General features: G+C 39.7%; 1 protein-coding gene across 3 annotated transcripts in view; it reads right to left on the bottom strand.

Moving 5' to 3' along the window:
* UTP20 (UTP20 small subunit processome component) overlaps positions 1-16,481 on the bottom strand; it is a 95,757-nt gene that overhangs the window by 50,835 nt on the left and 28,441 nt on the right. For all 3 annotated transcript variants that reach the window (XM_029953638.1, XM_029953639.1, XM_029953637.1), the window contains exons 20-25: positions 12,958-13,037; positions 12,478-12,718; positions 8,246-8,428; positions 4,267-4,357; positions 3,161-3,246; positions 2,465-2,590 (exon numbers count right to left, since the gene is read on the bottom strand). In XM_029953638.1, the coding sequence (XP_029809498.1) occupies positions 2,465-2,590; positions 3,161-3,246; positions 4,267-4,357; positions 8,246-8,428; positions 12,478-12,718; positions 12,958-13,037 (807 nt within the window). The remainder of the gene's footprint in view (positions 1-2,464; positions 2,591-3,160; positions 3,247-4,266; positions 4,358-8,245; positions 8,429-12,477; positions 12,719-12,957; positions 13,038-16,481) is intronic.

Consider the following 16,481-nt stretch of genomic DNA (forward strand, 5'->3'; position numbering starts at 1 on the left):
CCGAAGCAGGCTCCAGGCTCTGAGCTGTCAGCCTGAATGTGGGGCTTGAACTCATGAGTTGTGAGATCATGACCTAAGCAGAAGTCAGACACTTAACCAACTGAGCCACTCAGGTACCTTATAATACTCATTTCTAAATAAAGTATCCAGTGCTGGGTTAAAACAATATTAAAGCTAAATAAGCATTATCCCAGGAATGCAAAATAGAATCACTAGCAAACCTATTAGATTTGGGTGCTTTATACTCTTAAACATTTTTGAGGTCCCCAAAGAGCTTTTGTGTATGTGAGTTTTATCTATAGGCATTTATCACCGTAGAAATAAAAATAAGTTACCATAAATAACATTTTTAATGAAAAATAATTTTGTTTTCCAAATCTCTCCCCACCAAAACTTAGTGGTGGCTAGACGCATGTTTTTTACTTTTTCTTTTTACATTTCTTTATTGTCTTGCTTATTAGAAGATAACTGGATTTTCCTATCAGCTTCTGCACTCAATCAATTGTAATGTACTTTAGCTGAAGAAAATCCAGCCTTTAAACAGATATGTAGGTGGAGAAAGGAAATATATTTTGTAAACTTTCAGATAATAACTGTGGATTTTGCACTTTGATACTACACCAAGCTTCAATGAGTCTTAAAGGGTAGTTGCAATGTGGAATCTGATCCATATTCATAAACCTTGTGATCTGTTACATTAATCTCCAACTGTCTATCTTGCACTTTGAATGGATCTTTACCCACAAATGATTCTGTACCGTGCATCGGTTATTTGGAAAATAGGCCATTTGATGAGACAACCAGTATTCAGCACAAGTGTTTTATGTACACTTCCCACATTGTCATATAAAACAACAAAAAGACAAGAACTCAAGGCTTAAGATTCATCAAGAACATTAAATGAAACTACCGTTTTTGTTTTGTTTTTTTAACTCCAGGTGTGTGGTAATGAAGAATGACTTGTACAGTTTGCAGCCACTGTCCTGATTAGTGGCAGGGCACCAGGAGTTTTACCCACTGTCGCTTCTGCCTGGGAAAAAGTAATGTTTTACTAGTACTGTGGAAAATGTCTTAACCTCACAGACCTCCTGGAGGCATCTCAGCAACAGCCTCTGCCAAGGGGCAGACCACACTTCACGAAGGGCTGCTCTAGAAGCATCCCTGTTAAATCCAGGAGCAAGACAAGGATAACCACACCCACTACCACCACAGCTCGTTCTTATATGCTGTGTGGGTTATGTATGTAAAATAAAAAAACAGAAAAAAATGTTTACTTTTGTTTTTTTTTTTCACCATAAGAGAACTGGGTTTTTTTCACCATAAAAGAACACAAAATTTATTTGACTAACATTTACTCCAGGCCATGGAGTACCTTCTGTCCGGGGAGACAAGTGATAAGAAAGAGGCTACGTCAGACAATTGTGAGGAAAAATAAAGCAAGTAGGGGACTAAAGTGTGGTTAGAGGAAGGTGCGATTTTACACAAAGTGGTCAAAGAAGGCAACATGACAACATGACATCTGAGAGGAGACTGAGCGAAGAAGAGCTAGCCGTCCCGTGTTGTGAGCACAGAGATCAGCAGGTCCACAGACTTGCAAGTGGGCTCTGAGCGGGGCCGTGAACACCAACGCTGTGGCTGGACAGCCAGGCTGCAGCGAGATCATTCCAGGCCCTCGAAGGAGGAGTGAGGACCTTCTACGTTATTTCCAGTAAAATGGAACTTCAAAGGGTTTTTTTAAAATAGGAGACTAAAAATTTGATAACTGTTATTAACTATTTTTCAACCGAGAAAATCCAATGAAAAATATTAAAACAAATATAACAAAGGTTTGTACTGTGGATGGTTCCATTATCAACACCAAAAATCAATAGCTTTTATAACTCATAATTAGTTACATATCAAATGAATGAATTATTTTTACTACTTCTCAATACAATTTAGAGGAAACTGGACTTAATTTTAACATATTATTAAAACACCTCCATGGCAAGATCTTTCTTTATGTTAGGGACAAAATTTACTTTAGATCTTATCTTATCTTAAAGTTTATTTATTTATTTTGAGAGAGGAAATGCAAGCAGGGGAGAGAAAGAGAGAGAGGGGGAGGGAATCCCAAGCAGGCTGCGCAGCACACTGTGTGAGCCCATCATGGGGCTCGAGCTCACAAACTGAAATCTCAATCTGAGCCGAGACCAAGAATTGGGACTCTTAACCAACTGAGCCACCCCTGTGCCCCAGGGACAAATTATTTTAAAATAAGTCTCTATAACAATCTGATTTCCCCAAAAGGTCCATCAAAATAAAAATTAAAATAAAATAAAAAATGAAATATTTCATTTTTATTAAAAGAATTATAACTGAAAGAATAATAATCATACAATTATAAATGAAAGAATCATAATCCGCTGTTCACAAGTATTTTTGCGATCAACTTAAAAATATCAGTTTTAAACAGTATAAATACCTCATCAGAATGGGAAACAGCTCTGCTCGGTGGGCTGTTTTCACTACTGCGTTATCTTCAGAAATGCTAAAATGCACTATCTCTTCCTTAAAGCTTCTGTCCTCAAGCAATCTTTGTAAGTTTTCCCTTTAAAAATAGAATATAGCATAAATCATCACTTAATAATCAATGGTTCTTTTAAAAAACGCAATACAGTACAGTAATCCGAATAGCTGAAATAGGTATTAAGAATACCTATACTTCGTTGATATCTATAAAGGAAAATTTTCACAGAATGACAAGTCTTCAAACTTAAAAAGGTAAAAGTGATTATAAGGAAGTAAGACTGTCAATAATTCAGCTGTTTAAAAGACATTCATAGAAAAGCTTTCCTCGGTTCACACAGAGAGTGATCATTATGATCCTCTATGTAATTCCCAGATTTTGACATTACTGAAGCAACAAAAAATAATATAACCTTCTCAACACATACTTATCAATTAATATTCTCTTTCCTACCTTATTACTATGAAGAATCACTCTTAACACACAAATATACTTTCAGTCTTCATTTCTTACCTGAAGACAGCATTATGATTATGGTAGAAAAGAGGGAAATTTCCTAGGCTTTCAGAAAATTATTTTAGAAGAGGCTCTCAGGTAGAAAGATACAAATCAGCCAAAGAAACAGCATTTCTTTAGCTTCGAATAACTTACCTGTAAGGAAGGATATGTGGATGCTTATATGTCATTATACAATCCAGGGTAATTTTCTGCACCATTTGATCCTGATGCAGCAACAGCTAAGAATGATATTTTATAGAATAAATTAATGAAGTCATATATATACATTCCATGGGATAGTAATTTACTTATGTTAATCTGTTAAAGTAGACTTCTTAGAATTTATGTTTTCAGACATGGGTAAGAGGTGATTCCTGACGACAGCCTTACCTTTTCCTGGAGGTAAAGGAGGGTGAATAGAATACATGCAATGAGCAAAGTGCAAACATAACCTTGACCCCTGAATCCAACATGCTAGGCCCTCGGGTCTATCAGTCAAGGCCAGATCCCCACATAAATTTGGGTTTATATCAGCTGGGCTGGTCCCATGAGGAGGAAGAGCTCCTACAATGCTGTGAGCGTAATGGCAGTCCGCAAGAAGCCAGGAAAGATGAGCCGGTACGTAGGCCGGGTCAGGTCAGTCAATTAAGAACTTTGCTTCCTGTGGCCATCTGAGAGTTTGAGCCCTGGCTTTATAAATAAGTTATATCTTAATTATGAGCAGAACGAAGATAAATTCTGCTGAAATCATGTAGGTTCCCTCTAAAGAAACAACCAAATGAAAGGAAATTTTGGTTCCCCAGATGGCTTAGAATGACAACCATTGCTTAGACGGCTTCTGACATTAAATTTCGTCTGCAATCTTTTCTGTAACTGGAGATCATATACTGTGATTGCAACAGATTCTTATGCCAACTATCAGCTTTCACTCCATCTAACAGATCCTGAAACCCCAGCACTCTGTAAGACTAACTTACTTAGAAGAAAAAGTAGCTAGCTCCTTTTGGCACAACCCCCATTGTTAATACTATTGATTAGTGTTAACCAAGATGTCTGTAAAATCAACAAAATCAGTAGTGCCTAAAACTGTTTCTCAAGATACAGAAAATAATTGTTAATTTTTAAAACATTGTACTGGAAAGGTAGACCTGGACCCTATTCATGAAAAATTATTAAAAACCTAAAAATTATTTTTGATAAAGTAAATGGCAAGAGAAAGTTCTCAAAGAATGATAGTGGCAAGAATTTATTTTACTTACTTGAAGATACAGCTCATATAATCTGGATTCTAGATATAAGGCTCGTGGATTCGAAAACTTTGAGAAAACTTGCAAATGAGCAATTAACTGCCTAAAAACACAGAAAAACAAAAACCAAAGGCAATACAGAATTAAAGAACAGAGATTTTCTTAAGATGATAATGCCCACCAATTTCAGTCTCTCTGACAAGTATGCCAAACACTTAGACTATAGTTAACTCACACACAAGTTTTAATTATTTGCATCTAGGAAATTATCCTACAGAAATTCTCAATCTCAGGCAGAACTTCCAAATCCAGGCTCTCTACCCCAGAAAATCATTCAGGATGTGCTTAGAATGGTTTAAATTAATCAAACATGGGAAGTAATCACACGGCAAAACATTGAAAAGTTAAACACAGGTAATTTCTGGAATGACTCCTTCTCTAGTTTTGATGCAGTAGACAGGAAGGTGGTGAAATATATTCTTCCTCACTTTCATATAACATAAACACTGATGTCAGGAAACAGAGGTCTGTGTTTGGGCAACCACGGCTCCTGATTACCAAGAAGGAGTAAGAAAGAACAATATTCTGCGGTCAAAAGTTAAATACTGGAGATGGGACTACCTCTGAGACACCTATATCATCCACCACAGCCACTAAAAGAGGCTAAGAACAAAGCTTCGGGTATTCGCTCCACTTCCTAATCCACAGGCTTCATGAGGCTTTAAAATAGTGCTTGGGATGGGCACCCAGGTGGCTCAGTCGGTTAAGCGGCCGAGTTCATCACAGGTCATGGTCTCAGTTTGTGGGTTCGAGCCCTGTGTCAGCCCCTGGAGCCTGCTTCTGATTCTGTGTCTCCCTCTCGCTCTGACACTCCCTCGCTCACACTCTGTGTGTCTCTCTCTCTCTCAAAAATAAATAAACATTAAAAAAAAAAAAGTGCTTGGGAAACAAACTGTTTTCTCTCTGTAAAAAAACAACAACACCTGAATGAACAAACTTTATAATTTGAAGAGGTTTTATTTGCCTATTTCAAGACTAAAAGCAGGGAGAAGTGAAGGGAGATGGAAACCAAGCTGCACACGACTTAACATTTCAGAGTCTCAGTTTCCTCATCATGACAAAGACACCACCTCCTGGATTTTCTGCAAGGATTAAACCAAAGGACACAACTTGTGGAGACTTGGCTCCTAAGAGTTTAGTAAACTCTGCTCCCAGGCAAAAGAATGCAAAACTGTAAAAGTCCTACTGGTTAATACAGAGAAAATAATCTGGATGTTATGACTTCCTTACATATTATGGAGAAATGGGGGTAAGCGCAACACTTGTGCTTACGTTTTGCTTCGCTGTGTCGGTTAGTCGTATGTGTCAGCCTATCTAAATTACAGTGGTCAGTTATGTAATGAAACACTAATCTATGTGTTGCAATTAAAGTATTTTGTAGATGGTGACAAAATTGGTTGGCTTTAAATAAAGGAGATCACCCTCAATAATGTGGATCGGACTCATTTGATGAGGCCTTAAGAGCAAAAACAGGTATTTCCCAGAGAAGGAATTCTGCCACAAGACCATGACATAGAAATCCTAGTCTATGAATTTTGTGCTCAAGACTACAACACCAAATCCTGCCTAAGTTTCTAGCCTGCCGTCTTGCCCTACAAATTCTGGACCTACTGGCTCCCATAACCACACGAGCCAATTCAGTAAAATGAATCTTTACACATCCACACACCTTTCATCCTGTCTGTCCGCTTCTCCAGAGCTCTGACTGATACAATGTCCCTAGATACTTATCACTGAGCCCTTGCAGTTTTACAAATAAACTTTTAAGATTTTCTTTGAAAACATCCACTCCTTCCCTCCAACATGTATTATCTTTTTATGCACCATGTGGCCTTAAAGAGTCAAAAGAAACAGGAACTAATTTATGTGTTCCATGAAGGATTATAAATTCAGGACTATGAATTTATGAGACGACACAGGAATGCGAGTACCAATTTACTCACATTTTCTTCTTTCTTTCTTTCTTTCTTTCTTTCTTTTTTTTTTTTTTTAAGTAGGCCCCACACCCAGCGTGGAGCCCAGTGCGGGGCTTGAATTCACAACATTGAGATCCAGACTTGAACTGAGATCGAGAGTTGGACACTTAACTGACTAAGCCACCTAGGCATCCCTTCTCACATTTTCACTGGTATATGTTAGCAGTATTCTAAATTTGGCTACAAGAGGCAGAAAAATTAAGACATGGACCTTATCCTTAAACACTTTCTGATTTACACAGCAGATCTATAAAAAGATCACTAATATCCAAGGCAAGGAGAAGCACCATGACAGAGGCATGAAATGGCTGTTCTGAAACTCTGAAGCTGAGATATGAGAACTTTCAGTTTAAAAGACAAGACAAGCTTCCGTGAAGAAGCAGCACAGGAACAGTTTCTAGAAGCATGAGAAGAATTTCAGTTGGCAGGCGTGAGGCAAGGGCACAGCAGAGAGAGGGGAGGACACAGCAAAGGTCCAGGGGTGAGAAAGGAAGAGGGTAAGTAGCTTATTCATTTATTCAGCAAAGAAATACAAGGACTAATCTTTTACTAGCTCAAGATTTGAAGAAAAAAACAGCAATCTTGGTCTCGGAGGGAGTAGGAGGGGACAGAATGCTCAGAGTTATGAGAAGGCAGAAACAGAAGGAAGTAGTTTCAGAAAGCATGGCCATGCTCTTTCTTGCCCCTATGCTTTATACACTATTTCATTCATTCATTCATTTTGAGAGAGACAGAGAGAGAATGTGAGTGGGGGAGGAGGGCCAGAGAGGGACAGGGAGAGGGAGAGAGAGAAGACGGAGAGGGAGAGGGAATCCCAAGCAGGCTCTGGGCTGTCTGCCAGGTGCAGGGCTCAAACTCACTAACTCAGGTGGGATCATGACATGAGTGGAAATGAAGAGTCAGACACTTAACTGAGCCACCCAGGTGCTCTCACACTGTCGCTATTAGCTGCCAAGACCTTCCCTGCCCGGAGCCGTCCGGCAGCCTTTGTTTCAACTTTCAGCTTCAGTGGGTCCCTCTCCTTTTTAACAGTCTTCTCTTTGTGGTAGAATTAAGTTATTTTTCACTTGCCCCTAGAACTCCTTGTTTTGTTGTTATCGGTGGTGGTGCTGGTGTTTTTGGATTTGTCCTGTCCTAAAACTCCTTTAAAAATACTTCTTCTATAAAAAATTTTGACCAGGCATTAGACTGTGCTTCCTTTGTAGCAGAGGCTAAGCACCCTTCATCTTTGGAGCCCAATACTTATCAAAAGGCACTCAGAACAGCTGCTGAATGGATGAACCAATAACAGCCTCATGGGAAGCCTCAACAAATAGGCAGATCAGTTTGAGAACTAAAGTGCTACAATAACACGGCAGCACAAATACACTGGATCCTTGCAGCCCCAATGCAGACAGTCTTTAAGGAAGCGTCAGGAATTTCTGAGAGCCTGATCACTTCTACTTTTTCTGAGGTTTCTTAACAATTTCGGTAAGTGAACACCCCAGAAGACAGGAAAGAGAATGTAATGGGGTAGGGGGTGGAGGGAAGCAACCAGGAGACAAGTCAAAAGGCAAAGCAAAAGTGCTAACATGTTTATTTATAAGAGATGTTCTATTACGTGTTCCCCTAGTGCACAAAATAACACCCTGATGCCATGAGAGTGAAGGGCAAAGATCAAAGAGCATTCAACCACTCCAGGACTAATTCTCTTGTCTATAAAAGGTACTTATGATTAAATGACCCCAAGAATCCCAACAGCTCTAAAGTTGGAGGCAAAATAAGTAATAATATGTAACTAAAAAACTCAGAAGACTGGAGGGTTTCTTTGGGCTGCAAAAGATGCGGCACTTCTCTAAGTAACTGTCTGAGTGGTTTGCCTTGTTCAAGGCTATGTCACGCTTAGGCCATCAGAGGTCTCTTCCCGTTTCTCCCAGAACCCTGGATCTGTGATCTTCCAGCAATGTTGAACTTACTTTGCTGCAGCTCTTCGGGTCTTCTTCTTCTGTGAGGGTTCATCCAGGGGCTCCGCCTCTTCCTCCAGCTCATCCTCTCCAGCAGCGGGCTCCTCTTCAGTCTCCTCCGCGGCCACCCGTTTGCCTTTCCGGCGCAGATCCTGGGCAGGAGCGACCTGCAGGTCTGCTGGGTAATACTCATTGCTACAGTGGAAAGAGATGCAGTTGAGAAGTCCTAATTCTGTTTATGACAGATGTCTATATGTCCACGGTTTGGTCACACGTCAAAGAGTCACCAAGGCCATCTTCGCCGAACCTCCTCACATTATTCTTTCTTATTCAGCCCCTCTTAAGTTTGGCAGGTTTGGCAAACCTACCACTAATTGTAGTTACACTTTTAAAATCCCACTGTTAGACTGTTAAAAATATTTGAAGTCTCTTTTGGCCTGAGCTCAAATCAGTCTCCTCGTCTCTGGAACCATATGGGGGAGGCGAGCATAGGCGTAGACTCTATTAAATAAGGAAAGCATAACATTAAGACCATGCCAGTCACTTTCCCCCAGACCCACTGTACTTTGCCAACCTCCTTTTGCATATACAGCGCCGCAACAAAATTCAGTCCTCTGGACGTGGTCTGCTAAGACAGATGGACCTTCGACTCCATTGCTTTTGGGGGCAGTCACAACATGACACAAAAACTGAATGTCCAGGCTATGAAAATACTAAGCCTTTGTGTTTTGCCTCTTTAAATTAAGCTTGTGCAGTAGCTATTCACGCTTGTTTTTATTAGATTCCATGCCTTTAATTTCGGTCTGCTGTTCGAAGTAACTAATATTATCTTGAAAGCTGTCACAAAGTGCATTGGTTTTGTGTCATTTTAATTCCATCATCCAACAATTATTCTTTCGTTGTCTGTTTTGTGCATGGGTGGCACTAGGCTACGGACGTAAGAAGTTGATCAGACAGACTTTAAAATCTGTTTGAGGGTAGCAGCCTACCAACACACCTGGAAGCTACTCCAGGTTAACGTGTGTTAAATTAAATTAACACAGGTTAATACACGAAACTAACCCTGGAGAGCTGGGATGCTATACTAGGGTCAACTCTGTATTTTCACCCAGCAGGACACAGCACTTAATATGTACCAAGTGGACAAATAAATAAAATGAACAAAGTTGCTGCGTCAGCTACAAACCATACCATCGTCTACTGAACAGCACCCCTTCTATGCTCCTACCACTCAGTTAACCGTATAGGACATACTCTTAGACTTCATCTCCATGCACGGCATGTTCACTAGTGTTTGTTAAGTCACCCAGAGCACTCACAAGCATGCTTCTAGTACACAGCAGGTTCTCTTAGATGGTACCTATTATCAAGGTACTGTTGTCATTGTTAGTCACTCTTGCCTCTGATTTGGTTCTTCTCAAAGAATGTTTACAAGGAATTCACAAATTAGTTCTAACACTACATTGTTTGAAACAGATTTAGAAATGTAAAATTCTAGTAAAAAAATAAATAAAACAAAGAGCCCATCATATATTTCAAAGTCAAAATGAAAGGCGACATTTGACTCTTCCAGTTTTTTTAGATTATCTATAAAAGTATTTGCCATAGATAATCACTGCCTAATAATGTTAAATATATTTAATTGTGTATCTTCTAAAAATACTGTGTATCTATAGTCTCTAAGTCTTCTTAAACTCAGAAACGATGTCTTATTACAGGCTCCTCTCTCCAGCCCCAGGAATCTATTAGTATTCTCTTTCTTCCGTTAGGGAAAAATTTGGAAAATTAACATGGCAGAAAATTTATTCCTCTTAACACCTTCAGTACTAGCTTGCATATGTATAGCTCTTTGCAATGCACAAAACAACTGATAAACATTATTTTATTTTATGTGATCTTCAAAACAACACAGGGAAGCTAAATATCATTTCCAAGTCATAAATAAATTGCAGCCTGAAGAGTTAGGTGAAAAAAATCATTAGTCTTCCACCACGGTACCTACCGACCTGACTGAGCCTTTGTTTATAACCTCTGTCAGAACGAATTATTCACGTAAACTTTTTTACTTCTGTACTGGATCCTACCCTTAACTATTCAAAGACATGACGTTAGCCATTTTATTCCCTCTCTTACATCACGAATTTCCCCCTCCCTCACTGATCATTCACAACACCAGCATTCCACAGAGGTATGCTGCTTAAATCTTAAACAGCAACCTACTAACAGCAGCTCTCTGGGCTCCCACATCTCCCTCCACCCGTCTGCTTTTTTACAAGAACTATCCACACTTGCTGTTGTCATTTTTCATCTGTTTCCTTTTAAGCTCATTTTAGTCAGGCTTTCATCGTACCAGGTTAACCAAAACAACTCTTAGTAAGATGTCTTCTAAAGCCAATGGTCAAGTCTTATGCTTCATCTGACTGATGTCTCAGGTATGTCTGGTCCAACTAACTACTCCCTTTTCGAAATGCTTACCTCATGTGGCGCCTGGGAGGCTAAACGGTCTTGGTTCTTCAGTCATTCTTTCCTGGCTTCCTTTGCCGGTTCTTTATCTACTAACCTCTAAATCTTGGTTATCAGTCCTTAGAGGTCTCCTCTCTCTACATTTACACCTCATTCCTGGTCTCATGACTTAAAAATCGTGTCTACTGATGACTCTCAAATTTATAATCTTTAGGCCAGACCTTTCCCTCCAACTTTAAACTCCAAATTCCATTGCCTATTCAACATCCCCCCTGAGATGGCTGTTCAGTATCCCACACTTCACACATAGAAAAATGAACTCCTGATCTCCACAAAACTCAAACTGTGCATTCCTCCCAATCTCAGTAAATGGTGACTCTCTTCCTCCAGCTGCTCAGCTCAAAACCTCAGAGACATCCCTAATTCCTCTCCTTTCACCTTCCTGTACCAACATTCCCCTCCTCCCACCCCAAAACACCTATACATCCGATCTGCTGGCCGACCAACAACACAGGCTGTTCTAGGTGTAATCCTCCAAAACTGTATTTTACTGAACTGAAATCCTCCCCCAGATATGCAGGATTCGACCACCCCTCATCAGCTGTACTACTACAACCCTGGTCAAGTCACTGCCATTTCCGGCCTGGACTTCCTTCGTCTCTGAAGCTGGTCTCTCTGCTCTGACCACCCAGACTGTCTATTCTCGACATGACAGCCAGAAAAATCCTTAAGAAAATTTAAGTCATGTCACCCCTCTGTTTAAGCCTTCTGATCGCTTTCTATTTCACTAACAGAAAAAAAACAAGTTCTTTATTGTCACCTAAACGTTCTACAAAATTTGGTCTCCTGTTAAGTTTTTGGCCTGATCTCGAACTACTGTCTCCCAGGGTCACTGCTATAGCCACTCAGACTTTCTTGCTATTCCTTGAACAAGCCAAGCATTCTGTGGTTTGTAGCTTGCTAAGCTATACCTATGGCACTTTCCCATATAATGAATACTATTCAAATAGTATTAGAATACTATTTCAAATACTATTAGAAAACATACTCTTTATTGAATATTAGTCCTATTCTGTACATCATATCCCTTATCTTTAGAGTTTTAAAGTAATCCAACTCGTACACAGCCTATCTACTCAAAACAAAACAATGCTGGGGTTGGGTTACTGGAAAACACATTAGAGCCCCAAGCAGGCAATGAAACAACACACAAGGCAAAAAATAACAAAGCCTTTATACATTGATTTAATTCAATGAGCTTTTCTTATTTTGTAACATGGAATTGTTATTTTTATATCTTTCAATTAAAAAGTCTTTTTAACGTTTATATATTTTTGAGAGAGAGAGAGAGAGAGAGACAGAGAGAGAGACAGAGCGCAAGCAGGGGAGAGGCAGAGACAGAGGGGAGACACAGAATCCAAAGCAGGCTCCAGGCTCTGAGCTGTCAGCGCAGAGCTGAATGCGGGCCTTGAACCCCTGAACTACTGGATGCTTAACTGACTGAGTCACCCGGCTACCCCTTTAGTTTTTTGTTTGTTTGGTTGTTTTTTACCCTGGAATTTTTATGAATACATTTTGAGGGCTAATTTTTGACTTATGTAAAATTAAGTGGCAAAAAACCAAGTTGTTATCTTAGGGAACCAGTGCTTTACAGATGAGCCAATGGTGTGAAAATGTGGTGGACATATTAAAAAAAACTCAACCTGCTTGGGAGCTTAAGACTTTGCATCTTCTCTTCCTCACACTCTACTGGGAACATGTTTCTCGAATGGAATACTTACTTGATAAACCTCAAGAAAAGCGGGGAAAGTTCCCTGGACCGTGGCTCTACCCTCTCAGGGAATTTTGCCAGAGCTCTCCAGAGCAAATATCGAAAGTTGGTGTGGTCCAGTCTTTCCTGACAGTCAGTTTTCAACTCTAACTGCTCATGATAAAGAGCCCCAACATCTCCTTCCTGAGGCTGCTCCCAACATTCATCTCCAATGGACTTCTCATCTCTTACATCATTTTGCAGTTCTTTTTCTGCAAGAAAAAAAGTCATTAGAACCACTAGAGAAGTGGTAACATTTGTCCTATGAGTTTCCTCTTGTGAGGGGATTTCTTGCTCTAGTAATATGAGGAAACAATAAAATATATCTAAAGGTTATCAAGATAATACATTACTCATTTCTGTTTATCTATTTCATGCACAATTAAGCATTAAAAAGTTAAATAGTTAAACAACTTTTTTCCAAGCCTCCCCTTCACTTCCCATTACATACCAGCATGAATAGCTGCTTTTTCTAGATGTTCATAGTAGACTTTCCAAAATTGCTTATTGTCCATTTCATGTGCATGAGAACTAAGAGAAAAGATCACAAAATAAAATATGTGGTAATAATCCTTTTTAAAGATCTCTCATAGGAAGAAGAAAAGTGAAAGGCTAAAACTAAAATTTAATTAGGTTATCCTTGAATATAGGGCTTAAACACCTTTTGTACTTTTTTATGTTTTTCAAAATGCCTGCACTGAGCTGGAATTTTTATTAATTTCAATGCAGTTGACACACACAATGTTACATTAGTTTCAGGTGCATAACCTGATTTGACAGGTTTATACACTGTGCTGTGCTCGTAAGTGTAGCTACCATCTGCCCCATTACATTGCTGTTACAATACCATTGATTGTATTCCTTAAGCTCTGCCTTTCATTCCCATCACTTATTGGTTCCATAACTAGAAACCTGTATCTCTCACTCCCCTTTACCCATGTTGCTCATCCGTCCTCCATTCCCTCCCCTCTGACAACCATCAGTTTTTTCTTTATACTTGTAGGTCTAATTCTGCTTTTTGTTTGTTTATTCATTTTTAAGAAGATTCTATAAGTGGAATCATCTATTTGCTTTTCTCAGGCTGACTTATTTCACTTAGCATAATACCCTCTGGGTCCACCCATGTTGTTGTCTCAAATGGCACGATCTCATCCTTTTTGTGGCTGTGTAATATTCCATCATGCACATATACTAAATTTTTCTCATCCACTCACCTACTGATGGACACTTAGAGCTATTGTAAATAACACTGCAATTAATATCTATCTTTTTGAATTAATGTTTTTGTTGTCTTTGGGTAAACACCCAGTATGGAATCCTTATTTTTTAAATGTTTACTTATTTATTTTGAAAGAGAGAGAGGGAGGGGCAGAGAAAGAGGGAGAGAGAATCCCAAGCGGTCTCCATGTTGTTAATGCAAGCCCAACATGAGGCTCAATCTCATGAACCGTGAGATCATGACCTGAGCTAAAATTAAAGAGTTGGACACTTGGGGCACCTGGGTGGCTCAGTTGGTTAAGTGGCCGACTTCGACTTCGGCTCAGGTGGTTCACGAGTTTAAGCCCCGTGTCAGGCTCTGTGCTGACAGCTCAGAGCCTGGAGCCTGCTTCGGCTTCTGTGTCTCTCTCTCTCTATGTCCCTCCCCTGCTTGTTCTCTCTCAAAAATAAATAAACATTTTTAAAAGAAGAGTTGGGCACTTAACTGACTGAGCCACCCAGGTGCTCCCAGTAGTAGACTTACTGAATCATATGGTATTTCAGTTTTAAGTTTTTGAGGAGGAATTATTTTTGTAGTCATAAAGTACTAGAGGATACTTTTTAAAACATAAGTGGATCCCTTATAAGAAGGCTTTTTTTTAAAGAATCTTTATTTTGAGAGAGACAGAAACAGCACAAGTGGGGAAGGAGCAGAGAGAGGGAGAATTTCAAGCAGGCTCTGTGGTGTCAGTGCAGAGCTCAACGTGGGGCTCAAACTCACTAAACTGTGACACTATGACCTGAGCCAAATCGAGTCAAATACTCAAACAACTGAGCCACCCAGGTGCCCTAAGAAGACTATTTTTAAAGGCAAAGTAATGGGAACGGGGCATCAGGTATGAGGTATGGCACGTGAAAAGAAAGTAGAGGACTCCTTAGCTAACTTTAAAGTGTGTTTTCAGGGATGCCTGGGTGGTTCAGTCAGTTAAGGGTCTGACTTTGGCTCTGGTCATGATCTCGCATTTGTGGGTTCGAGCCCCACATCAGGGAATGTGCTGCCAGCTCAGAGCCTGGAGCTTGCTTTGGATTCTGTGTCTCCCTCTCTCACTGCCTCTCCCCTCCTTGTGCTCTGTCTCTCAAAAAATAAAAGGTTAAAAAAATTTTTTTAAGTTTTGGTTTTCCTCCACCAAAATATACATATCATTAACATAAGGACAAAGTAAATAAACACATGAAACATACCTTTCAGAATTTGAAGAGAAATTAGATGAATCATGTGTTTATATAATATAGTTATCTTAGGAACAAGAGCCTCAGAATCTTTGTGTTTTCTGTCATCACTTTTCTAAGAATATGATTTTTTTCCTGCTAACATTTTACTCTCACCTGTGCCTGACCAGGTGGGCTGCAGGGAGGGGGTAAAAATTCACCAGCACCCAGCCAGGAGCATGAGCGCCCTGGCCCAGCTCTCTGGGGTCACAGACTATGGAGTTTGAAGGAGCAGGTCCGGCCCTTCCTGAGCAGCATGGGATGCCGGGTCAGAGGCACAGGTGAGGGCAAGAGCCTTTTTTTTTTTTTTTTTTTTAATATTTGGAGACTGGATATCATCTTTACTAATGCCACAGCCCAACCCATTTTGCTGCTGCAGCAGGTTGTGATTGATAGAGTGTGTGTGTGTGTGTGTGTGTGTTCCTGAACAGATGAGGGGCCAGGAGAGACTCTTAAGCAGGTCTCAGCCAACAGCTCTACTGAGCAGAAGGCAGTGACACAGGCTGGACTTCTGCCTCCCTTTCTCCTAAGCCACTTTTCAGCATTCTAAGGGCATGTGTGCGGCCCGTGCCAGCCCGGATTAAAGGGCTTCTTAGCAAAGTTCAGTCTCCAGTTCCCAGTCATCACCGCCCCTCGGAGTATAGGGATGTCCCTGGGCAAAGTACAGACTGCTAGGCAAAGGTGGATAACCATTACACAAGCCATGAACTGTATATGCTGCTGACTATCCATGAAAAATAGTTTTCAGACAGACAGATGTATCTAACAGGAAGACGGCCTTGCCAGCCATGGAGAACCATGAAAGGCATGTAGCAACCAAGAAGTCAACATTTTTGATAGTGGGCTATTACTAACACATGTATCAGATTCTTAAGTGCAATAAATGAAATTATGAAGTTGATGTTAGAAGGCCTTGTTTTCAGAAGAATGGTTCGATGATTCTGAAGGGGAGTAAAATGCAAACTGGTTCCAAATTGGAAAGAGATTTGTTTATTCTACTTCTGTCAATAACAACTAATGGTTATGGTTTTCAGAGGTCACACAAGATATATTTCTAATTGGACAAAAAACCAGAGTAGACCATCTGAAGACAGAGGTCTGCAAAAGGACAGACCACATGTGAGGCACCAAATATGTATTTTCTATATGATTATTGAGGTCCTTTTTAGAACTAAGGGAATTTTCGATACTAGATACCTAGAGTTTTAAAAAGTCATTATTTTTAAATTAAAGTTTGGCTCACTGACTCAATACATATAAATAAAATTTTACAATTATTATATAATATCTTGTCACTGTAAAAAAGAATTTAACAATACAGATGTATCATATCAAGTAAACAAAGTCCTCTGAAGTTATTTTAAAGCACAAAGATACATACATGTAACATCTGAACTGCTGAAAAACTTGATATTAGAGAGAATGACTGATGTTTATTGTTTCTTCACCTTGTCCCACAAAGGATTTAAGGTAGCTACAAATATTACACACCGATTCATTTAAATCACA

This window comes from Suricata suricatta, chromosome 10 (assembly GCF_006229205.1).
Source record: "Suricata suricatta isolate VVHF042 chromosome 10, meerkat_22Aug2017_6uvM2_HiC, whole genome shotgun sequence".
NCBI classification, from domain to species: domain Eukaryota; kingdom Metazoa; phylum Chordata; class Mammalia; order Carnivora; family Herpestidae; genus Suricata; species Suricata suricatta.